The 26,100-nt window shown below is 41.1% G+C and overlaps 1 protein-coding gene across 3 annotated transcripts in view; it reads right to left on the bottom strand.

Annotated features, from left to right (window-relative positions):
* The window catches only part of usp32 (ubiquitin specific peptidase 32), a 112,972-nt gene that overhangs the window by 54,912 nt on the left and 31,960 nt on the right, over nucleotides 1-26,100 (bottom strand). For all 3 annotated transcript variants that reach the window (XR_008631500.1, XM_055148097.1, XM_055148098.1), the window contains exons 3-8: nucleotides 24,745-24,850; nucleotides 24,024-24,142; nucleotides 23,639-23,798; nucleotides 4,770-4,901; nucleotides 3,140-3,247; nucleotides 786-901 (exon numbers count right to left, since the gene is read on the bottom strand). Coding sequence is in view for 2 of the 3 variants with exons in the window: in XM_055148097.1 (XP_055004072.1) it covers nucleotides 786-901; nucleotides 3,140-3,247; nucleotides 4,770-4,901; nucleotides 23,639-23,798; nucleotides 24,024-24,142; nucleotides 24,745-24,850 (741 nt within the window). In the remaining variant the exon portion in view is untranslated. The remainder of the gene's footprint in view (nucleotides 1-785; nucleotides 902-3,139; nucleotides 3,248-4,769; nucleotides 4,902-23,638; nucleotides 23,799-24,023; nucleotides 24,143-24,744; nucleotides 24,851-26,100) is intronic.

Below are 26,100 nucleotides of genomic sequence, written 5' to 3'. Positions count from 1 at the left end.
TTTATATAACTTTATTTATTGACATTTTAAATTTAAAACAAATAATCTACAATTTAAAAAAACAAGGATAAGCTGATTGTTAGCGCCAAAAAAAAATAATTAAAATCCACTGTAAACATCATGTACAATAAAAAAATAATATAAATGAAATAAACAAAAAATTAAAATAAACAAAAAAATTAAATAAACAAAAAAAACTAAATAAAATAAAAATTAAATAAACTAAAAAAAATAAAATAAAATAAAAATTAAATAAACAAAAAATAAATAAAGCAGTTAAATAATTAAAATTTTTTTATAAATAAATACAATTAAATACAAAATAAAAATAAAATAGATAAAAAAACACACACACACACACAAACATATATTGGGGTAAACATACAAAAAAGTACAGAATATAAATGTCCACGGCACTATGTAACTTTTTCATTGGGGTCCATTATCTTGTGGTTCCCATGGATACGTCATTGCTTTGAATGGAATGTTCCACAGTGCGACTTTAAACAGCTCTACTTTACATTTATTCGATTACACGCGGTTTTAAAGCTTAAAAATACCTAGAAAAACAGACATTCTGACTGTGAGCGGGGTCGCCTTTCCACAGATCTGACCCGCCACTTGGTCTGGTTTGGTCTCCGTGGAGACAGAAAAGTTTAATGCCATACTGTGGAACATTCCAGACAAAGAAATAATAATAAAAATGTCCATGGAGAAAAGCGTTTGACGTACACTCCACCGGAAAAGTTACACACACAGTTTTCCTAAAAGCGTGCGAGTCTTACGGGGAGGGTGTCTGTGCGATTGTCTTTCCAAACTTCCAACAAGGCCACGACCATCTCATGGAGCTCATCCCGAGACAAAACTCCGTCTTTATCAACGTCAAACACCTTAAAACAGACTGAACACAAACACACACAGAGGAGAAAACGTGTGAGGAATAAAACCAGATTTACCTGTAGACATACGATGCATGTCGTTATAATTTGGACATTTTAAATCACAAAAACGACTATAGATAAACTGATTTTCCCGTTCGAGTGTCAGCTATTGGACTCTAGCACATGCCAGTTTTGTTAAATATAAAAATACCCATAAAGCTTTATTTGAACAAGGTATCCCCAGGTTTTACTATCTCAAATTTAAGACTTTTTAAAGACCTTTTTAAGACCACCTTAAATTAAAATTAAGACCAACATCGCACCCTTTATGTGGGCGAAAAACACCAGATCCACTCACTGCTTCAAATAATAAAAAATACTTTGATTATAAAATCTCATTCAGAACTCATTTATAATAGTATGCAGTGCTTGTAAAATGGCCCAAAAATTCAACAAGACAAACTAAAAATCAACTAAATCCCGTTACATGATTTCACTTTTTTTTTTGTTTTTTTTTGTTTTTGTTTGTTTGTTTTTTCTCCTTCGTTTAACATCGCACTGCAGCCCGGTTGAGTAAACAAAAAACAGGCTAATGAAACTTCAGGCCTTTGTGAAAAAAATAAGACTTGGACAACATTATTTAAGATTTTTAAGGCCTTAATTTAGGAACATGAAATTTAAGTCCTTTTTAAGACTTTTAAGACCCCGCGGCTGCTCTGCTGAACACCTGAGTGCAAAATGTGACAACACTACTCTCTTTTAGATCTAAGATTTTAAAAAAAATAATAAAATAATAATAAAAAGACTGTGTAAAGTTAAATTACATCATTTGGGGAAAATAATCCAAAATGCCACAAAAACATCAGCAGAGGTAAATATCGGCCGTCGGCTGCTCTGGATTCAGGGTCCCCGCTCTTTTTCACTGACCAAATTTCAAAACTTTTCAATGGCTTTTTCCATGACCTAAAGTGAATTTTCCATGACTTTGCAGCACCTACATGTGTAGAACTGATCAGACTTTTAGGGCTAAATATAAAATGTTAACTCTTTCCACTCACTTTATGGTTTGGGATTATAAGTTTTTTAACGTTCAAAATCCTGTCAGTGCATTTATTGTCGTCTCTTTTAAAAAAAAAAAAGTAGACAGGCTCGTGCCATCTAGTGCCTCAGCTCAGTTTCATTTCTCTTCAGCAACTAGATCAGGAATCAAATTACAATAAACTGTTCGCAAAACCCCGGAAGTGTGAGTTTGGGCACCAGCCAATCAGCGAAGAACCAGACATTCTGTGTTAACAACGATTCCCGAGATCGAGGATTTAAAGTCGGAACAAAGAGAAAGTTTGGTGAATTTTATCAAGGGAAAAGACCTTATTGTCCTTCTTCCTACGAGATTTGGGAAAAGCTTAATATACCAGTTATCCCCGTTAGCGGCGCATTACATACGTCACGACCAAATAGCAGCGACTGGTTAAATTTAAAAAAGTACTCGCCTATTGTCGAGCGAACGAAATCTAAGGCTGTGATTTCAGACGGTTTGTATGAAGTGAAACAAAGTAAAACGAAGTAAAACCGACTGATGATTCAGGCTAAACAAAAAGGCGCAGACGTTCAGAAATAATCATAATAGCCTCATGAAAACTTAAAGAGAACGCTGGAGTTGTGTGAAAGAGATACTAAAATTCCATGACTTTTCCAGGATTTCCATGATCGTGGGAACCCTGCGCATTCTACACGATCTGTATCTGCATCAGCCATGAAAAAAAAACACAAATCTGTCTCTCAAAAAATCTGCTGACTTCCAGGTTGATGAATTGTGAAACCCAGTGGGAGCGGGACTCTACAGAACCAGACTCTGCACATCACACGAGCGAGCAGCAGATATTTTCTCTTTTGATAATGACTACGCGACGCTACAGAATCGTAAATGTCTCGCAGATTAAGAAAATGAAACCGTGGAACGAAGTAAGCAGGCTGCGAAGTAAGAAGGGTGTACGTGGGTGTGAACTGTTGGCAGTGAAACCCAATCATTTGTTATTTCGCTTTTGATTTTAAACTGAAAATCAAACGATCCACGTGGCACTTCTCCTCACAGAAGCGACAGACAGAGCATCAAAAACCAAACCGAAATTAATTGAACTTACTAAAAATGATGTTATTTTCTGTGAATCCGGCATTTTCAAAACAATAAAAGGGTAACGTGGTGATCTAAATCTGTTGTTTTAGTAAATAATAGTGTAAAAAAATAACAGATTTCTCACATTTCTGCCTCTCTGCGACGGGCCCTCTGCAGCACGCCGACAGACCGCAGGAAATCTCCTTAAAGTCGATGTGATTGTCCCGATTCTCGTCAAACGCGTGAAACAAACCTGCGCCGCAAATAATTACAGAAATACATTAAATTTACGGACACATGACACTGTAACAGGAGCATTTACAGAAGCATTTTTACTTGTTCATGTGTATTAAAGTTGTTTTTTTTTAAAGGCGTCACTGTACAAACCTTTAATTTAAACAGTTCTGGGTTGTGGGAAGGTTTGGTGGAGGCAGTCGAAGTAGAAGTTTTAGTCGTAGTAGAAGTACTGGTAGTTGCAGTACTGGTAGTAGTTGCAGTACTGGTAGTAGTAACAGTAACAGCAGAGTTTCTATTTATATTACAGTAGTAGTATTAATAGTAGTACTAGTAGTAGCAGCAGTAGTATTAGCAGAAGTAGTAGTAGTAGTATTAGTAGTAGTAGCATTAGAAGTATTAGTAGAAGTATTAGTAGTAGCATTAGCAGTAGCAGTAGTAGTAGTAGTAGTAGTAGTAGTAGCATTAAGAAGTATTAGTAGTAGCATTAGTAGTAGTAGTAGCAGTATTAGTAGTAGCATTAGTAGTAGTAGTATTAGTAGTAGTAGTAGTAGTCAGTATTAGTAGTATTAGTAGCAGTATTAGTAGTAGCAGTAGCAGTAGAAGTATTAGTAGTAGCATTAGTAGTAGTAGTAGCAGTATTAGTAGTAGCAGTTAGTAGTAGTAGTAGTAGTAGTAGTAGTAGCAGTAGTAGTAGTAGTTAGTAGTAGCAGTATAGTAGTAGTAGTAGTAGCAGTAGCAGTAGAAGTATTAGTAGTAGCATTAGTAGTAGTAGTAGCAGTACTAGTAGCAGTAGTAGCAGTTATTAGTAGTAGTTAGTAGTAGTAGTAGTAGTAGCAGTAGTAGTAGTAGTAGTAGTAGTAGTAGCAGTTAGTAGTAGTTAGCAGCAGTAGCTAGTATTAGTAGGTAGTAAGTAGCAGTAGTATTAGTAGTAGCAGTAGTAGCAGTAGCAGTAGCAGTAGTAGTAGTAGTAGTAGTAGTCAGTAGTAGCAGTAGTATAGTAGTAGTAGTAGTAGTAGTTAGTAGTAGCAGTAGTTAGTATTATTAGTTAGTAGTTAGTAGTAGTAGTAGTAGTAGTAGCAGTAGTAGTAGTAGTAGCAGTAGTAGTAGCAGTAGTAGTAGTAGTAGTAGTAGTAGTAGTAGTAGTAGCAGTAGTAGTAGTAGTAGTAGTAGCAGTAGTAGTAGTAGTAGCAGCAGTAGCTAGTATTAGTAGGTAATAGCAGTAGTAGTTAGTAGTAGTAGTAGTAGTAGTAGTAGTAGTAGTAGTAGTAGTAGTAGTAGTAGTAGTAGTAGTAGTAGTAGTAGTAGTAGTAGTAGTAGTACACTAGTAGCAGTAAATCATTTTGCAGTAAAAGTACAATCAGTTTCAAACAGACTTTCTTTAATTTATAAATTATGGAAAATAATATTAGTTTATCTTCATTTGACATAAACAAAAACAATAAACATGAATATTTTTAAAACTCTGTGACTGTGTACAGAAGCAGTGAAACAAAAGTACATTTCATTCTTTCACTTGTATTCAGTAAAAGTGTGTGTACCTTCACTGAGCGAGGCGTGGATGGGAGGAGACACCAGAGGCACAAACGTTTCTAAATCGAAGCGTCCTGTTCTGGACTGAGCTTTGAGCAGCCAGTACCTCTTCTCCAGGTCGATGATGTCTGCCTCCTCCACTGGAAAAAAAAACAAAAAAAACACACACACACAGAGAAAGAGAAAGAGGAGAGAAGGAGAAGGTCAGTCAAAAATACACACACGAGGGACAGAATCAAAAAGAAAAAAAGTGACACTGAATGAGAAGCTGTTTGGTTTTCAAAGTCACATTACACTTCACAAATCCATGTATCATTCGTTCATTTGTTTTTCAATATAAAACCAAAAATAAGAAAATGAAAAAACAACAGTTTTCTTCGTTATTTGTCTCCAAAACCAAAATGAAAAAACAGATAATGATTTGTTTTTTTCAGTTTTCGATTTTGTGTTTAAATGAAAAATGGAAAAAACGGATAACGACCGTTTCCCGTTTACGTGACTTCAGTGACTGTGATGCCGGACTGAACCAGGACTGATCCAGGTCCGGGACCAGAGCGGGACTGAGACCAGGACCAGACCGAGACCAGTCCGAGATTGAGATCAGAACTGAGATCGGGACCAGACCGGGACTGAGGCCGAGACCAGGCCGGGACCAGACCGGAGGCTCAGAGCCCACGGCAGGGCTGGAGCTCGAAACTGAGGCTCGGAGTCAAAGCTCGGAGTCAAAGCTCGGAGTCAAAGCTCGGAGTCAAAGCTCGGAGTCCTCTCTGGTCCCGCTCTGGTCCCGATGTCGTTCCGGTCTGGTCCTTGACCTGGATCAGTCCGTATGCAGTGCAAAAGTCCGACATCGCAGTCACGGAAGTCGCGTAAAAAGGGAAGCATCCGTTATCTGTTTTTTCCATTTTTCATTAAACACAAAATTGAAAACTGAAAAAACGAATCATTATCTGTTTTTTTTTTCATTTTGGTTTTGGAGACAAATAATGAAGAAAACAGTTTTCTCATTTTCTCATTTTTGGTTTTATGTTGAAAAATGAATCAACGAATGATACAAGGATTTTCACAGATTCCTCATGATAAAAATAAATAAAATCCTTAAATATATCCTTAATCCTCATTCTTAAGTGTGTTTTGGTTGACCCATACTACAATGTCTCTGGTTTAAACTAGGGCTGTGACCAAAATCAAAGTAATCGATAAATCCCGATCTCTACTTTAGTCGATCTTGATGATAAAGCGAGTGCATTTTCATCGACAGGTCACAGCTGATCATGTGTCAGTGTGTGGAGCTGACGAGGATTTAACGCTCTTTTGTTTAGGAAAAATCAGTCAGGGCTAAAGCGAGTCCTCACTTCTCACAAGTTTTAACTGTTTTGTTTTTTTTTTGGCTCAGGGAGTTGGTGGCGCCAGAAAGCAGTCTCGCCCGGGGAGTAAATCCGTGTAGGACCGAACCTGCTGACACTGAAGTCCACGTCTCTATTTTCAATAAGGTGGAAGAAGATCGAATCTAAAATTGAGATCGATCAACATGGTGAAAAATAAATTGTTATTCTTCTTTCCTTCTTTTTTTCCCCTACATCTGATGCATACTTCAGTGTCTCTGGGTTTAACCTGCATTTGACCCAAAGATGTTCATTTTGTCTTCTTATACACTTTAATTTCTTGGGTTCTTTTTAAAGACAATACAGTAAAGTGTGTTTACCTTGTTGACCTGTTTCGGCTGCTGCTGCATCTTCAGAACTGTCCTCGGTGTTGGTGGTGACGTGTCGTATATCAGTTGTTGTTTCTTCCTGTGGGCGTGGTCAGACCTGATGGACCTGCAGGTCACTCAGACTGACCACGCCTCCAGTCGCCCGGTGTTCTGTGGAGGAGGGTGTCCCAGGTGTGTGAAAGGGGGAACAATCCGGAACAACCACATTATGGATCGGGACGGGGCTCGGGTCATTGGATCGGAAAACAACAAGTTCAAACGCTGGATCAGGGAGGTCGGTGAAATCAGGAAACGAGGCACGGACAGCGTTAACCGAGATGACGGAGCGTTCCTCCTTTCACACACCTGGGACACCCTCCTCCAGAGAACACCGGGCGACGGGAGGCGTGGTCAGTCTGAGCCACCTGCAGGTCCATCAGGTCTGACCACGCCCACAGGAAGTAACAACATCTGATATACGACACGTCACCACCAACACCGAGGACAGTTCTGAAGATGCAGCAGCCGAAACATGTCAACAAGGTAAACACACTTTACTGTATTGTCTTTAAAAAGAACCTAAGAAGTTAATGCATTTGACCCATCCTGCAGTGTTTAATTTTATAAACACTAAAGGCCTCCACACACTACAGGATTTTACAGTCTTAAACAATTTTTAAACGTGCGACAAAAAGCACAAACCACAGACACGAGGAGAATCTGATGAGACTTAAAGTGTCAGAGTAAAGAGTGCAGCGGGACATGGACAGGATATAAATCTGTGAGGCTGTGATGGCGTCAGCTGTTTCCTGTCTCCAGTAAAACCAGTTGCTCTGAGATTCTTAAATGTTCAAAGTCAAAACTGTGTCATTATTATTATTTGTGAAATGTGGAGGAAAATTTCAGATACAGGATTTTTATAGCATAAAAGATTGGAGATAAAGTCCACAGGAAGTCGATTCACTGTCGCTGATCTGCAGCTTCAGCTCAATCCGTGCGCTGAGTGGATGTAAACAGACACACGTGACGAACCAAACTCACTTTTTCACTTTTAAATAACACTTCAAACTGGATTCACAGTCGTGTTTTGTGGACTGAGGCTCAGTATTTGGAGTCAGTTTCTATGAATAATGTGGATGAGACGCTGCAGTTTAAATTTACAACTTTACGAGAGATGAGGAATAAAAATCCATGTATGATTCATTGGTTTTTCAATATAAAACCAAAAATAATAAAACAAAAAAACTACTTTTTTGCTTCTTTTTGTTAATTATTGTAAATATCGTTCTTTTGTTTTACCTTTACTTTCCTTTTAAATAAATCACAACTTTAGTTTTACCACTTTACCCTCTTGGTTATTTTGTGACTTCCCCCTGTCCCTAGCAGAGCTGGGTCGTAACAACCAGGACTAAACCAGGACTGAGACTGAGACCGGGACTGAGACCGGGACCGAGACCGGGACCGAGACCGGGACCAAGACCAGACTGAGACCAGGACAGAGACCGAGGACCAGACCAGGACCAGAGACCGAGACCAGACCAGGACAGAGACCAGGACAGAGACCGAGACCAGACCAGGACTGAGACCAGGACAGAGACCAGGACCGAGACCAGGACCAGACCAGGACCAGACCAGGACCAGACCAGGACCAGACCAGGACCAGACCATGACTGAGACCAGGACAGAGACCGAGACCAGACCAGGACAGAGACCAGGACAGAGACCAGGACAGAGACCGGGACTGATACTGAGAGCAGGATCAGAACTGAGACCGGGACCAAACCAGGACTGAGATCGGGATCAGACCAGGACCAAGACTGGGACCGAGACAGGGACCGGGACTGAGACTGGGACCAAACCAGTTTAGTCCTGGTTCAGTTCCAGCATCACAGTTTAAGTCACGTGAAACGGCTGTTCTCCGTTTTTTCCATTTTTCATTTAAACACAAAATCAAAAACTTAAAAAAATGAATCATTATCTGTTTTTTCATTTTGGTTTTGGAGACAAATAATGAAGAAAATTATTGTTTTTTGTTTTCTTACTTTTGGTTTTATATTGAAAAACAAATGAACGAATGATACACAGATTAATAAAGTCATTATTTTCGCTATTTATTGAGTTTGTATTTTGCGTCTGCGCCCCTGACGCTCCGTTTTATTGACTGGGGTATTGTTGATGTTTCATGGTTATGATCTGACACACACACACAGACACACACACACACACACGAGGAGCAGCAGCTTTAAAATCTCACACAAACACAAAAAGTCGGGTCACGCCTCTCTGAACTCCGTGAGAAGAAATCGCAGCCAAAATCTGTCAAATTCTCCTGTAGTGTGTCTCGGCCTTTCCTCACCTTAAAAAGTCATAACACAGAAACTTATTAAAAACAAAAAGAACTTCCAAACTCCACAGAGAACTACAGTGCGGCCAACACGGTGGAGTTTAAAAGGTGCGGGCCGTAACCTTTCTTTGACTCAGCCGCGTTTCCTGCATCAACACAGGCCCCAGACGCTGATTCAGCTGCGGCTCATGGAATCATAAACACGTTTCGCTCCCGACTCCTGCCCCAGTGATCTGCGCCGCACCTCCAGCCTTTTGCTCTTAGGGCGCTGGAGCTAATCCACGAGCTTTGCCTAATAGGATTCACACGCGGAGTCAGTCTGCAGCAGAGACGCCGGAATATGACAGGTGTCAAAACAAAAACACACAAAACACAGGGGGCAGTACTGAGGCACGTCACCGCCGTCGCTCTGAATACCTGGAATCATATTTTTACTTTTTACTTGTTAACTGATGTAATGTTTTTGTTTTTAAAAGTGCTATAATTAAAAGTGTCTTATTTATAGTGCTGTCACGAGACTGAAACTTCAAAATATCCCGCTTCTGATTCACAACGGATCATTTTAAAAGCTGTTTTTTAGACAATATTGTAATTTCCAACACAAAATAACACGTTTGTTTATTACACTTACACGACTTCTGATCGAACTCAAGAGGAAGCTGTTCAGGAAAGGTCAAATGTTATTAATAATAGAAGTTTTTTAGTACAGAAACCTGCACAAATGAGTATCTAGTTTTGATTATTATCTGATTTCCGCTTGTCAATCTCACGCTCCATCCTCATTTGTGAACAAAACCCCGAGATACTTGAACTTCTCCACTTGAGAGGTGGATCTGTGCAGCGTCAGCAGTGATGTGGTCGCTGTATGTGGACGCTGTGGTGAAGAGGAGCTGAGTCTTGATTTAGCGCAAGTCTCTGTTCCTCCCTTCACCTCTGGTCATGAGCTCTGGGTAATGACCGAGAAGACGAGATCAACGATACAAGCGGCCGAAATAAGTTTCCTGCGCAGGGTGTCTGGGCGCTCCCTGAGAGATAGAGTGAGGAGCTCAGTCACACGGGAGGAGCTCGGAGTAGAGCCGCTGCTCCTCCATGTCAAGAGGAGCAGTTGAGGGGAGGGCATCTGTTCTGATGCCTCCTGGACGTGTCCCGGGGAAAAACCAGGACACGCTGGAGGGCCTGGAAATGCCTCAGAATTCCTGGAGGAAGTGTCGAGGGTGAAGAAAGTCTGGGAGTCCCTGCTTAGACTGATGCCCCCGCGACCCGGCCCCGGATAAAGAAGAAAAAAATGGATGGATGGATATTATCTGATTTTTGATGCTTTTAACAACCCTGCTGGAATGTTCCACCTTATGGCTTTACACTTGTCTATTTCCAGTGATACTTTGAAAACATGTTAAGTTATGAATATCTGCATTAAAATGAATTTCTAAAAGATTCTGATACATGGTCCAATCAGAGTACTGTGTTCTGAATACTTTAGAGTACTTTTACATCAACATGAATTTAAATTATAGAGTAAAGATGCAACATGAGGATAAAACAGCTTTGTGTTTATTTGGCCATTTGTTATGCATTTCCTGTCTCTAAATTGAGAAGTTAAAAGTGCATTGTGTAACTTTTTTGGTGGAGAATCCATCATTCATCTGCCTGGAATGTTCCACAGTGTGACATTAAACAGCTCTACTTTACATTTATTCAATTACAGGTGGTTTTCTAGCTCAATCTGACCTGTAACTTGGTCTGGTTTGGGCTCCGTGAAGATAGAAACATTTAATACCACACTTTGGAACATAAAGCAGTAACATCTCCACAGAGAAAAGCGTTTGATGCACCCTCCACCAGAAAAGTTACACAATGCACCTTTAAAATCACACATACATTCACCACAAGTGTTTTCTATTTTTCACTCTAATGTTGTGCAGTTTGAAACCTAAATTGTAAAAAGTAAAATATACCAAAAAAAAAAACTCTTGGCGATATGTCAATACAGCAGCTCACAATTAAACAATACTTTTTATACATATACTGATATTTCAATATTTTTGCACACTTCTAATTTGGAATAACACTGAAAAAGGAAAAAGTACCTGAATACAGTAACTCAGTATTCAGAACACCTATTCTCAGTACATACTTAGGTTGTGCAACTAAGCAAATTTTGATTGCAATTTCAATTTGTCCCAAACAATTCCAAACTCATATAATCGAGTTGAAACAATTTAAAGTATAAAGTATGTTTTAATTTTATTTTTTAAATATAGAGATTGTAGAAGAGCTGGATATACAGTTTATTTTGGATACACTTATGTTTTTCTCTCTTATTTCATGTTCAAAGTTTTATTTTATTCATTTTATGTTTTATACATCACAAAACTGCTCTAAGGTTCAGATATGTAGCCTGAATTTATTTTCAATTTGAAAGTTTTGCGTAAATTGTCAATAACAAAGTGTTATGGGTTTTTTTGAGAGAGAGAGAAATGCTGAATAAAACCATCGTGTAACTAAAAATAATCGTTTGAATAATCATGATTTCAATACTGACTAAAAATAATCATGATAATGATTTTTTCCATAATCGAGCAGCTCTAGTTTATATGTGCAGTTACTTCTCGACATTGTATCTCCAGTTCTCTGAGGAAGGTAATTTTTAGCAGGTACAACACCTGTAAATGAATAAATGTAAGATTAGGACGTTTATAGGAAGCAGGACGTGGTTTAAAATGTTCCAGGAAAAGTACTAACACTAACATCTCCATGGAAACAAGCAGGTGGCTGTAAGTATGTAAAAGTGACTGTGTGTGTGTGTGTGTGTGTGTGTGTGTGTGTGTGTGTGTGTGTGTGTGTGTGTGTGTGTGTGTGTGTGTGCGTGTGTGTGTGTGTGCGTGTGTATAGTCACTCAAACATGCCCCTGTTGCCCTGATGTGGTTTCTCAGTAAAGTCGTTTAAACCCTCAGATTGTGGCTCACGCTGACACAGTTCATTATGTCATACGAACCGGGTCAAAGGTCGTCTGTATATTTCCTCATCGTTGCTGTAAACACGGGTCATAAAAGGCGAGCGGGCTTTATGCAAATGTGTAAATTTACTGATTCAGATCGCCGTAATTCCTGGGCCTATTCACACGAAACAAAAACTGACACAAAGTTCAGCGTCGTCTCAGTCTGGAATCGCAATAGTTTCAGAAAGTGAAGCCAGTATTCAAGGACTTTAAGATATAAGCGGTGTTGGGAGTAACGTGTTATAAAAGTAACGAATTACTGTAATGTGTTGCTTTTTGCTGTAACTCAGTAATGTGGCGTTACAGGGAAAGAATTTTAATATTTTACTCGGTACAAATGTGAGTAAAGCGAGTCACAAAGCTTTTTTAACCTGGATTGAAGTGGTGGGTTTTTTGTTTTTCTTTATACAAATTTGTTAAAATCACGGTGATATCAGCAGCGGTGAAACGCCGGAGACGAGCCCGTGTAGACGAGCCCGTGTAGACGAGCCCGTGTAGACGAGCCCGTAGACGAGCCCGTGTAGACGAGCCCGTGTAGACGAGCCCCTGTAGACGAGCCCGTGTAGACGAGCCCGTGTAGACGAGCCCGTGTAGACCGTCGGGTGACCGTGAGCGAAAGGACCGACGCACAACTCCACACTCCACGGGGCGAACCGCAGCTGACCCCCTTGTGGACGCCCTGTTCCACGAACTCGGGGTTCTCTCAGGGGCGGAACTAGATTCCAAGTTCTAGTCCAAGATTAGTCCTGGTTTAGACCTGGTTTAGACCTGGTTTAGACCTGGTTTAGACCTGGTTTAGACCTCAGTTCAGTCCTGGTTAGTCCTAGTTTAGTCCTGGTTTAGACCTAGTTTAGCCCTGACTCAGTCCTGGTTTAGTCCTGACTCAGTCCTGGTTTAGTCCTGACTCAGTCCTGGTTTAGACCTGGTTTAGTCCTCAGTTCAGTCCTAGTTTAGACCTAGTTTAGTCCTGGTTTCCTGGTTTAGTCCTAGTTTAGTCCTAGTTTAGACCTAGTTTAGACCTAGTTAGACCTAGTTTAGTCCTAGTTTAGACCTAGTTTAGACCTAGTTTAGTCCTGGTTTAGTCCTGGTTCACGGGGCAAAAGTTCAGCATCTTCACAGTTATTTTGTTGAGAGTTATCTTAAACTGCTGTAATAGTCGTGTAATGTTTTACATTTTAAACACAGTAATATTATAATGTAATAAATCACTTTTAAATGACATTAATAAGTCATAAATAAAACATCACAGTTTTAAAGTGACTCGCCCAACAGTGGATATAACAGTAACATGACGACGAGTTTGTGGAGCTGATCCCAAACACACAATGAGAAGGAGAAACATTCGAGGATCAGAAGTTTGGAGATTTCTTTCAAAAACAGTGAATTTTCCATAGAATTAGTTAAATAACCTGCAGCCGTAAGTAAAACAGTAACCGACCGACCGACAGACCGACAGACTCGTTATTATCCAGAGGGATTTGTTAGTTACATAAGTTTCAGTTTATTCTGCATAAGGTAAATGGTCACTGTTACAGCCCCAGGCCTCCAGTGTGTTGACTCAGGGTCTGTTTACACGAGAACACTTACGGGAAAAACGACAAAATATTTTATCAGAAGTGCCTTTCGTTTAGACGGTGACGGCGTTTTTGGGGCTGAAAAACGCAAAGGTCAGAGGGGCCGTCCACACGACAACGTTTTTTGGTCAAAATGGAGAAGTTTGTATTCGTTTTGGTCTTTCGTCCACACGGAGCCGGCGTTTTGTGTGGGCGAAAACAGTTTTTTTGAGAGTTTTTTGAGAACGGGTTCCAGAGTGGAGAAATCTGAAAACGCCGACGTCGTGTTTTCGTGTGGACGAGCAAACTGCAGCTTTTGGAAAATGATGACGTCACGATCCCGATCTTAAACATTACTGACGCTCAACCAATGATCCCTGATGCCTGAGCTCCTGCCGCCGTGTGTGAAGGAGGCGGCCGTTCTGGTGCTGCACAGATCAGACTAAATGCATTACCAATGATCATCTGAGCTCCAGAGTCTGAGCGGAGTCTGACCCAGGCACAAACTCACTTTACTATTACTGCAGATTTAAGCCACAGGAACTTAAAGAGGCCGATTATACTGTTTTCTGATCTGACACACAAACCCTGCACATGTCGTTCTTCTCACAAACTGAAAACGCTCTGTTCCACGGGATGTCCCTGCTCGTCTCCACGGTGACAGGTTTTTTTTTTTTTTTTAAGTTTAATGCCATACTGTGGACCATTCCAAGGAAAGTCGAATCAGGTTATTTCTATTACAGTCCACAATCACAAACTCGAGTACAACAACAGAAATCTGTATTGGACATTCATTTTATCTGTTTTAAATATGACTGGAATATAGAATGTGCTAATCTGTGTGTCATTCGTTCATTTGTTTTTCAATATAAAACCAAAAATAAGAAAACTTAAAAACAACAATTTTCTTCATTATTTGTCTCCAAAACCAAAATGAAAAAACAGATGATGATTAATTTTTTCAGTTTTCGATTTTGTGTTTAAATGAAAAATGGAAAAAACGGATAACGGCCGTTTCCCGTTTACGTGACTTCAGTGACTGTGATGTCGGACTTTTGCACTGCGTACAGACTGAACCAGGACTGATCCAGGTCCTGGACCAGTCCAGGACCGGAGCGGACTCTGAGCTTTGACTCCGAGCCTCAGCTTCAAGCTCCGGCCCTGTCGTGGGCTCTGAGCCTCCAGTCTGGTCCCGGTCTGGTCCCGGTCTGGTCCCGGTCTGGTCCCGGCCCCGGTCCCGGCCCCGGTCCCGCTCTAGTCCTGGTCTGGTCTCAGTCTCGGTCTGGTCCTGGTCTCAGTCTCGGTCTGGTCCTGGTCGCAGTCTCGGTCTGGTCCTGGTCGCAGTCTCAGTAAGGCTCTGAGCCTCCAGTCTGATCCCAGTCTGGTCCCAGTCTGGTCCCGGTCTGGTCCCGGTCTGGTCCCGGTCTGGTCCCGGTCTGGTCCCGGTCTCAGTCCCAGTCTCAGTCTCTGTCTGGTCCCGGTCTGTTCTCAGTCTCAGTCCTGATCTCAGTCCCGGTCTGGTCCCGGTCTGGTCCCGGTCTGGTCCCGGTCTGGTCCCGGTCTGGTCCCAGTCTGGTCCCGGTCTGGTCCCAGTCTGGTCCCGGTCTGGTCCCAGTCCGTATGCGGTACAAAAGTCCAACATCACAGTCACGGAAGTCACATAAACGGGAAACGACCGTTATCCGTTTTTTCCATTTTTCATTTAAAAAACTTTTTTTCATTTTGGTTTTGGAGACAAATAATGAAAAAACTGTTGTTTTTTCATTTTCTTATATTTTTTTTTATATTGAAAAACAAATGAACGAATGATACATGGATTTATGCTGATGTCATTTGAAACTGTATGAAAAGTCACACAGAGGAAGACGACAGAAGACAAACAGAAGTCACAGTCCCACAGAAACACAGAGTCACGGTGTCAGCATCACCTCCAGACTCCATCTCTAAAATCTTCAAATCAGGTGAGAAATCTCAGGGTAATAATGGACTCAAACTTGAACTTTAACAGCCACATCAAATCAAAAATATCTGCAGCTTTTTACCATCTAAAAAAACCACCAGTGTCTAAATCAGACATGTAGAGATTTATCCACGTGTTTGTCTGCAGTAGATTAGACTTTGATAACGACCTCTCACTGTGAGACGCTGCACAACATCCAGAACCTGCAGCTCGGGTCCTGACTCCGACCAGGAAGTCCGAGCACATAAGTCCTGTGGCTCAGGTCTCTGCACTGCCCCCTGTGGTATAATCGGCTCTGCTTGTGCACAAGTCTCTCCATGGTAATAAGATAATAAACATATTGGGGGGTCAGATTACTATAGTCATAGGTTTCCCCTATTTATCTTCTCTATTAATCAGCCCTGTCTGTTTTAGCAAATCATTATCATAAAATATGTTTCAACAACTAAGTCATTTTTAAAATTCAAAAGTTATAATCAACATAAAAAATGCATCTGAGTTCTTCAAAAAACACTTTTAAATATGTCAATATGTTTTCATTTGCAGATATAGTATTAATATTCAAAGTTCTTTATTAATAAAATATAGATTTTCATAGGGGGGTCAACATACCATAATAGGATTCTGACCCCGGGGTCAAGATACTGTATGGTATGTTGACCCCGGGGTCACCTCACCGCGGGGTCAAAATCCCAGACCACACTGGAATAATTCTAACTGGGACTGATGCTGAGTCTGACGACAGCGACACAGAAGAGTTTGCGTCGCTCTGTTTACCTCCGGAGGTCGAGGAGTTGTTCAGAAGTGACACCGAGGATGAAGAATTGAATGGATTTAGTGATTTGGAGTGAGATGGAGAGTTTGGTAAACTTGTTCTGTTGTTTATGCCAGGCATGTCCAAATTACAGCCCGTGTGCCAAATGCGGCCCTCAGACAAATTTTTCTTGACCCTCAGGCTTTGCATCAATTAAAATTTTACTTTTTACTGCAATTTTTTTTTAATTCTACCTTGATAAAGCAAATATTTAATATTTAGTGTTTGGTTTTAAGGATCTCAGCATGAATAAAGACTGAGGCTCATTCTAACGTGTTAAACATGCACATATTTCAATTATTCAGTGTACTGAGCTCCAGTCTACGGCCCTCGATCTTCCTCTGCTTCATCTGTGTTTAGATTTGTGGCTCTTGATGAAAAGGTTTGGACACCCCTGGTTTATACTACAGTTATGTGACGTTAACAGTCTGTTGTTCTCTCTTCTATTGTTTTTATTAGAACTTCACTTTACACAGGAAATGTCTGCTCCTGGTTTCTGATTTTATAAAATACATTTCCTTCAAATAAGCGCGACTTATATATGTGTTTTTCTTCTTCGTTACACATTTTTGGGCAAGTGCGAATTATACTCCGGAAGATACGGTATATGAGTTTGGAAATCTTTTACACACAAATCTAAATCACGATCAAAATTCAATTAACTGCACAGAATAATGTATTGTACTGACTAGGGATGGGCATTCTTATTATTATCGATTAATCATTAACGTTTTATATTAAAATTATCATCATTATTATTATTATTACTATCTGCACTAATCTGCATAAATAAACTCAACTTTACGACATGTAAACCGTAACGACTCTAGAGCCACATCAGCCCGTTTGACATTATGATGTGTTTAATGCAGCTTTGTGCAACTCTCACAGAAACAAAACTTAAAACCACATGGCTAATTTGCATAAACTAATCGAAGAAAAAAACAGCTCTTGTGTCTGACGTGGTTCAACTTCTGTCAGACTAAAGGACATGACTCAGGTGAATACAGGTTAGTGTGACCAGATTTGTGTTTGTCAAAACCAGGACAGCGTACGGGGGGAGGGGGGTGGGGACTCGTCATCCACATTGCGCGACTCTCACCTGGAAAAACTTTTTCATGTTTTTCAGTGTCCTGGTGCTTTGAGGTCCCTGACACCTCCACTGGACACATAAACATATGTGCTGCTTTTACACTGTGCACACGGACTCACACTTGTCTCGACCGGGACGGAAAACAGGGAATTTCTTGTACAAGTCATCGTTAAATGTGAATTTGTGCTTCGGCATGTTGCAGACTGACCGATTGTTTGAGTCTCGCTCCTTCTGATGCACAGACGCTACGAGAGACGCTCAGTTTAATGACCCAAAGAAAGGAAATGAAAACCCGAACATTTGTATCACTTTATAAAAAAATAAAAAAACCCGGACGGCCAGGACAGGACATGGAAAACAGACATGTCCAGGGAAAAACTGACGTTTGGAATCCGTGTATCATTCATTCATTTTTCAATATAAAACAAAAATAAGAAAATTAAAAAAACAACTATTTTCTTCATTATTTGTCTCCAAAACCAAAATGAAAAAAAACAGATAATGATTCATTTTTTCAGTTTTCGATTTTGTGTTTAAATGAAAAATGGAAAAAATGGATAACGACCGTTTCCTGTTTACATGACTTCCCTGACTGCGATGCAGGACTTTTGCACCAGACTGAACCAGAACTGATCCAGGTCTGGGACCAGAGCGGGACCAGAGCGGGACCAGGGTGGACTCCAAGCTTTGACTCCGAGCCTCAGCTTCGAGCTCCTGGGCTCTGAGCCTCCGGTCTGGTCCCGGTCTGGTCCCGGTCTGGTCCCGGTCTGGTCCCGGTCTCAGTCTCGGCCTCAGTCCTGGTCTCAGTCCCGCTCTGGTTCCGCTCTGGTTCCGCTCTGGTCCTGGTCTGGTTCCAGTCCCGCTCTTGGTTCCGGTCTCAGTCTCGGTCTGGTCCCGGTTTCAGTCCCGCTCTGGTCCTGTCCGTTTTTCATTTTGGTTTTGGAGACAAATGATGAAAAAATCTTGTTTTGTCATTTTCTTATTTTTGGTTTTATATTGAAAAACGAATGAACGAACGACACACGGATTGTTCGGTCGCCGTACTCTACACACAGAAACCTACATTCAACAGTTTGTCTATTAAAAATGAACGTAATCGACGAAATTCTTAAAAGATCAATTATCGATCAATCGACTAATCATGCCCATCCCCTAGTATCGGCAACTTCTTAACGATACCCAGCACCTTTAAAACTACAAAAGTACATCACCAAAGTAAAACTGATTCAGGAAACAAATCCAGTAAGGGAATATTGTGAAGTACCTGGTGGAACACATAAAGCATCTTTGTTTTATAAAATGTTCAATAATTTATAAAAGGGCATATGTGACAATTTGAGAGTTATTTGGCAAAGGGACCTGGGTTGTGACATAGATGAGGAAATAAGGTTCAAGATACTTTTAAACTCTGGGAAAGGTCTAAAGGAGGCTAGAGGGAAATTTACCCAGTATAAACTTGTACATGGATGGTATTATAGCCCCTCTAAACTCAAAAGAATGGGGCTCATGACGAATGACAACTGCTGGAAATGCCATTTGGCCTCTTGAAACTTTATGCTGCTATTTGGGAATGTGGGGAAGTTTATTCCTTTTGGGAAAGAGAACTAGAATGTATAGAAAGGTGGATTGGTAAAACTATACCCAGGTCACCAAGATGATGTTTACTTGGGGATAAACGCCAGGGGTAACAAAATGTGAGTATGTGGTTTTAAAGGTGAAGGGGTAATAACTGCAGCACGGGTCATTCTTGGTGTATGGAAGGATCTTTCTCCTACCAGACTTTAACAGATGGATGGACAATTTGATGAAAATAATCTCATATGAGAAATTATTGGCTAAGTTGAATGATAACATGGACATTTCTGTAAAATCTTGGACACCTGTTTTTGATTGAAGTGCCTGTGACAGGTTTGATTGCTCCATTGACTAAAACACATTTGAAACTAGTACATTAGGAAAACAAATCTTTGTTTTTGGCACTTTATGGATGTGGTATGGATTTGGCCTTTTAATTTAGAATTGAAACTAATTGTACTTGTAACAGGTTAAACTGAGTGGAAATCAGAGGTGTGGAGGCTTGTCACAGGCACTTTGACATTTTTATTTTCTTGTTTATTTTTGCTCTGGAGTGCACTTGCATATGCATATGTACAGATAAATTTGTTGTTTTACTCCTTCGGCCCAAAGTAATGTGCTGCTGTCTGTTATATGTTACGTGGTAAAAATTGTAAAATATAATAAAAACTTGAATTAAAAAAAAAAAAAACTACAAAAGTAAACCCCTTCTGCTTTAAAATGACACCTGTAAACCCCACCATGCCCCTCTCTCTGTGTACCCACCTAGAGCTGGTGCGACTCTGTCCGGATGGCAGCAGAGGAACCATACCATTCTCCAGGCTGCATCTCCCAGAGGGGCCGCGGACTCTAACATGCACCATAATACTCCGATTTCGCTCCGGAAACATCAACAGAACTCTACGGGCTCCATCTCCACGGCTCGTTTATCCACATTCGCGCCGCAGAATCGCGTCGCCGGGAGGGGAGGAGGTAACGGTCGGGAAAGCGGCGGAGCGGTCACTCACTCTCTCTGACTATCGCGCTCTTAAGAGGATGAAGAGAGGAGGATGAAGAGGAGATTAAAAGGAGAGGCGGCTCCGTCGACCGTATGGCCTTAATTAGACAAATTAAGCTTGGGCTAATTTTACCTGTAAACGACCTGTTCCCAACAAAAAGTGTGTCACCGACTGTTTACACGCCGATTACAAATTTGTTTCATCAGATTTTGAATTTTAAACACCACTGAATTTGACTTTTTTAACTCTGAAAAAACATGTTTGCACTAGAAAAGCAGTCAGAGAGCGCAGACCTCCGCCAAGGACTACCCCCATTTTTTATAAATTGCGATAAAATCAGTCTTCTGGATCAGATCCGGATCAGCCTTTGGAATATGAAAGAGGATCCCATTGTCCATCCCTGAGTCAAATTTCATGGGGTTTGGTCAATAATTAGCCAAGATATTGAGAAACAAAATTTTTGGCCCCATTTACCACAATGTTAACTAAAATTTCAAAGTGATCCAGAATCCAGGATTTCTTCCGGATCAGCCCCAAAATGAAATCAGTTCTTCCTTTTCACATTTCCAACAAATCCTGAAAATTTCATCAAAATCGGTCCATAACTTTTTGAGTTATGTTGCTAACAGACAAACAAACAAATAAACAAACAAACAACAAACAAACAAACAAACAGACAAACAGACAAACGCCGGCAAAAACATAACCTCCTTGGCAGAGGTAATTATGTTTATTCTGAATAAAAAAAAATGTTGTCAAGCTGTAAAATTCAACAGTGAAAATTCAGAGTGTAAAATTCAAAGGAAAGATCCAAGATCCCGAGGCAGAAGCAATCGATCCAGAGTGATCCGATCTAACTTAAGCAGGAAATGGTGCGGTGAAGCGATCTGATTGGTCAGATTTAGTCTCATTTAAACCTCATCTCTTATTTATTAAGTGTAAACTCCGCCCATAAATGAGAATGACCAATAGGAAACAGCCTCTGTCCTTGTCACTCACTCTGGATCGATTGCTTCTGTCTTGGATCTTTGCTTGAATTTTGCTGTTGTTCTTTTGAATTTGAGGGCTTGAAAATACTTGTGCTGAATATTTAAAAAGTGAATTTTTTATTTTGAAACATATTGAAAATTTTACTATATAATATTATAACCATATATTATTATGTAATGTATGTATATGTGTATAATTACTATGAAATATTATTATACACATATTTTCCATCATACTCCCCGTTTCAATTAATTAAAGTTTCATACACCGGGTATACCTCCTTGTCTGTACTAAATATTTAAAATATTTTATTTAGAATTTGAACTTTGGTGTATTAAGTGTTTATAAACTCATCCTGGTGAGTCATTAGGATGTTCTGAACAAAAAGAAAGTAAAAGAAGAATAATTTTGGACCTCTGCAAATTGTTCAAAATGAATTCTGTTTTTCACGTTTTTAAGATCAAAAAAATCAGGTACGGAGCCTTTAAAAGTACAAAACTAAACCACTTCTGCTTTAAAATGAAACTCTAAAAAATATTGAAAGAGTGTATTTAAAATGTCAACAACTAAAATTCCAAATAAAAATAATTCAAACGTCTTTTTTCAGAGTTTAAAAAAATCAAAGTGAGAAATTCGGCGGTACTTAAAATTTTAAATCTGATGGAACAAATTATTTTTCATACGCATGTTTATACAAATATAAGAAGGTCCAATCTGATGCTTTTGAATACTGATTAAACCTTCATTGTGCCCTTAAGCAAGACACTTCACCCACATTTTCTAGTCTGAAAGTGAAGTGTGTGTGATAAAACTGATTATTATTATACATTACATTATTATTCGTAAAATCTTGGTTGTAAATCTTGAGCGTTTGTCGTTGACTTTGAGCAGCTCCAGCGCCGACAGAGCGGAGTGACAGAATAAGGCCAGAGCGTAAACACATAAACGAAGTGAAAGTCCGATAACGGCGTCAGAGCGAGACAGCTGCATCTCCAGAGTCACTGAGGAGTTTAAGACGTGTCATTTCAAGGACGTTTTAAACATTAACCAGACAAGATGTTATGATGTAAACTGATGATCACGTTTAAAATGTTGAAGATGGTACTAAAAACATATCGTAAGTTAAGTTTTAAATAATTCACAGAGAAATTTAAAGTTGTCCTGACCAAGATTAACCACGAGGTCACAGAGACGGGTCAAATGCAGAGGACAAATTTCCCTCCAGAGACAAGAAAACGTATCTGAACCTCCACTCCAGTTTATTTGAACAGGTTTCTCCTCTTTCCAGATGGAAGCCTGAAGTGATCCTCTGTGTTTTTAAAGTCCATCATCTTTCACCAGAGTCATTTTGAACACTTCACTGATAAATCACCTTCACGACAAACAAACAAACTCCAGAGAAACAGCGTCTGTGTGGAGGTTTATGCAAAACTTAAAACTTCACCTCCTGAGAGAGAGAAAGACCTGGAACTAAACCTGGAACTAGACCTGGAACTAAACCTGGAACTAAACCTGGAACTAAACCTGGAACTAAACCTGGAACTAAACCTGGAACTAAACCTGAACTAAACCTGAACTAAACCCGAACTAAAAGAGGACCACACCAGGTCTAAAACCTGGTATAAACATTGATCCAAAACCAGGTGAAAAACCAGGCCCAAGACCAGGCCCAAAACCAGGTGAAAACGCAAGACTAAAACAAAATCTAAAACCAGGTCTAAAACCTGGTCCCAAACCCTGGTCCCAAACCCTGGTCCCAAACCCTGGTCCCAAACCCTGGTCCCAAACCCCGGTGCCAAACCAGATCCAAAACTAGGACGCAAGGTGAAAAACCAGGTATAAACCAGGTGTAACTCCAGGTCCAAAACCAGGTCCAAAACCAAGTTTAAAACCAAGTCTAAACCAGGTCTAAACCAGGTTTAAACCAGGCTTAAAACCAGGTTTATACCAGGCTTAAAACCAGGTCTTAAACCAAGTCTAAATCAGGTCTAAACCAGGTTTAAACTAGGTCTACACCAGGAGAACACGAGCACACCCACAGGCTCCACATATTTCCATCTTCCTCAAATCTCCAGCAGCTCCAGCAGAAGTCGCAGAGGAAACACGAGTGTTTCTAGAGCAGGGGTGGGCAAACTTTTTGGCTTGCGGGCCACACAGGGTCCTAAAATATGACTGAAGGGCCGGACAGGAGACAGGACACGACGTGTTAAGAGCCCGGCTCCATTGCATTTGTATTTACGCTCATGTAGAACATATTCAACACTACAACTTTCACGCTCAAGTTTCAGAAAACATGAAAGGTGAACAGATCTGCTCCACTGCACCCCACAGGCGAGTGTGAGCCCTGAGCGGTTCCATCTCACTGGGAACCAGAGCCCGGTACACCACAAAGTTACACAGAAACACCTCCACGTGCAGTAGAACCAGATCCATAAGACTTTCCACGCATTAAGACTTGGTACACAGCATCTATAATTCTTTTGACTTTATTTTAAACCCACTCATACTGGAAACAGTGCAGCCTTATGTCTTGAACACTTCTGCCTCACTCATGGTCTGAATACGCTGCCGGAATATTACTCCTGTAAGAACACTTTCCCATAAAGCATTGCGGCCAACATAATACGCTGCATCTCAATGTATATATAGTGCGCCATCTACTGGGAAACGCCAGAAATGCAGGAAAAATAAAACATCAACAAGGTTTATTATTGTAATTTATTCAAGTTCGGCGGGCCAGATTAAAAGGTTTAAAGGGCCGCATACGGCCCCCGGGCCATAGTTTGCCCACCCCTGTTCTAGAGTGTTCCTCGCGAGCGCCTCTAGAGTGTTCCTCGCGAGCGTTTCTAGAGTGTTACTCACGGTGTGTGACTCCAGCCAGTGTTTGGTAGAACGTGGGCGTGTCGCTGTCGTCCGTGAGCGTCACACACGCGCCTCCAGAGAGCAGCCATCTTGAGAAGGTAAAGGCCTCTTTGTTCTGCAGCAGCCATGAACGGAAACGCTCATAGTTCACCTTATCTCCCTGGAGAAGGTCAAAGGAAACACATCAACAACACAGAACTAAACCAGGACTAAACCAGGACTAAACCAGGACTAAACCAGGTCTAACAGAGGGCTAACACAAGACTAAACGCTCATTGTTCACCTTATCTCCCTGAAGAAGGTCAAAGGAAATATATCAGCAGCTCAGAACTAAACCAGGACTGGACCCGTGTTAAACAGATGAGATGATCCTGTGTGTTTTTACCTCTAAGAAGCACTGTCTGAGAGCCAGAGGAACCTCTCCATCCAGAGCCTGGAGGACGGTCTCCATGTCCTCCCTGGAGGCATATCCACTGGGGTCACTCGCAAACAGACTGAACAGGTCTGAGGAGAAACGAGGAAAAATATTATTAGATATTTTATTTCAATGTAGAGAGTGAGAGGAGCAGAGGATGAAGAGGAGAAGGTCAGGGGAGCAGGGGATGAAGAGGAGAAGGTCAGAGGAGCAGAGGATGAAGAGGAGAAGGTCAGAGGAGCAGAGGATGAAGAGGAGAAGGTCAGAGGAGAAGGTCAGAGGAGGATGAGAGGAGAAGGTCAGAGGAGCAGAGGATGAAGAGGAGAAGGTCAGAGGAGCAGAGGATGAAGAGGAGAAGGTCAGAGGAGCAGAGGATGAAGAGGAGAAGGTCAGAGGAGCAGAGGATGAAGAGGAGAAGGTCAGAGGAGCAGAGGATGAAGAGGAGAAGGTCAGGGGAGCAGAGGATGAAGAGGATGAAGAGGAGAAGGTCAGGGGAGCAGAGGATGAAGAGGAGAAGGTCAGAGGAGCAGAGGATGAAGAGGAGAAGGTCAGAGGAGCAGAGGATGAAGAGGAGAAGGTCAGAGGAGCAGAGGATGAAGAGGAGAAGGTCAGAGGAGCAGAGGATGAAGAGGAGAAGGTCAGAGGAGCAGAGGATGAAGAGGAGAAGGTCAGAGGAGAAGGTCTGACTCACATTTTGCTTTCTCTTCATCTCGTCCTCGTGTGAGAAGAACCAAACCGACGATTAAATTATTGAAGTGGAGCCCTTTGGCTGTTCCTCCAAACGAAGAGTAAATCACCTGCACAAAAAAAAACAAACAGACATGTCACTATCAGATCGCAGATGTTTTGACCTGCTCGTTTCTATGGATACGTCATTGCTTGTTTCCTGGAATGTTCCGCAGTGTGACATTAAACAGCTCTAACTTTACATTTATTCAGTTACAGGTGGTTTTATCGCTCAAAAACACCAAGAAAAACAGACACTGTGACTGTGAGCGGGGTCGCCTCTCCACAGATCTGACCTGTAACTTGGTCTGGTTTGGTCTCCGTGACGATAGAAAGGTTTAATGTCATATTGTGTGGGGGAAAAAAAGTCATTATCACGATTATTTTGGTCAATATTGAAATCACGATTAGTCAAACGATTATTTTTTTAGTTACACGATGCTTTTGTTCAGCAACTGTTTTCAAACTGAGAATAAATACAGGCTACAAATATGAAACTTAGAGCAGTTCAGTCCTGGTTTAGTCCTGGTTCAGACCTGGTTCAGACCTGGTTCAGTCCTGGTTCAGTCCTGGTTCAGACCTGGTTCAGACCTAGTTCAGACCTAGTTCAGACCTAGTTCAGACCTGGTTCAGACCTGGTTCAGACCTAGTTCAGACCTGGTTCAGTCCTAGTTCAGTCCTAGTTCAGACCTAGTTCAGACCTAGTTCAGACCTAGTTCAGACCTGGTTCAGACCTGGTTCAGTCCTAGTTCAGTCCTGGTTCAGTCCTGGTTTAGTCCTTTCAGGTTCAGTCCTGGTTTAGTCCTGGTTCAGTCCTGGTTTAGTTCCTGGTTCAGTCCTAGTTCAGTCCTGGTTTAGTCCTGGTTCAGTCCTGGTTCAGTCCTGGTTCAGTCCTGGTTCAGTCCTGGTTTAGTCCTGGTTCAGTCCTAGTTCAGTCCTGGTTCAGACCTGGTTCAGACCTAGTTCAGACCTAGTTCAGTCCTAGTTCAGACCTGGTTCAGACCTAGTTCAGACCTGGTTCAGACCTAGTTCAGACCTGGTTCAGTCCTAGTTTAGTCCTGGTTCAGACCTGGTTCAGTACTGATTTAGTCCTGATTTAGTCCCGGTTCAGTCCCAGTTTAGTCCTGGTTCAGTCATGGTTTAGTTCCGGTTTAGTCCTGGTTTAGTCCTGGTTCAGTCCTAGTTTAGTCCTGGTTTAGTCCTGGTTTGGTCTTGATTCAGTCCTGGTTCAGACCTGGTTCAGTCCTAGTTCAGACCTGGTTCAGACCTGGTTCAGTCCTAGTTTAGTCCTGGTTTAGTCCTGGTTTGGTCTTGATTCAGT

This window comes from Boleophthalmus pectinirostris, unplaced genomic scaffold (genome assembly GCF_026225935.1).
Source record: "Boleophthalmus pectinirostris isolate CB_2022bp ecotype Guang Dong unplaced genomic scaffold, ASM2622593v1 HiC_scaffold_9, whole genome shotgun sequence".
Lineage (NCBI taxonomy): Eukaryota > Metazoa > Chordata > Actinopteri > Gobiiformes > Gobiidae > Boleophthalmus > Boleophthalmus pectinirostris.
The sequence above is the reverse complement of the archived record's forward strand: the minus strand, read 5'-3'. Positions and strand labels throughout refer to the sequence as shown.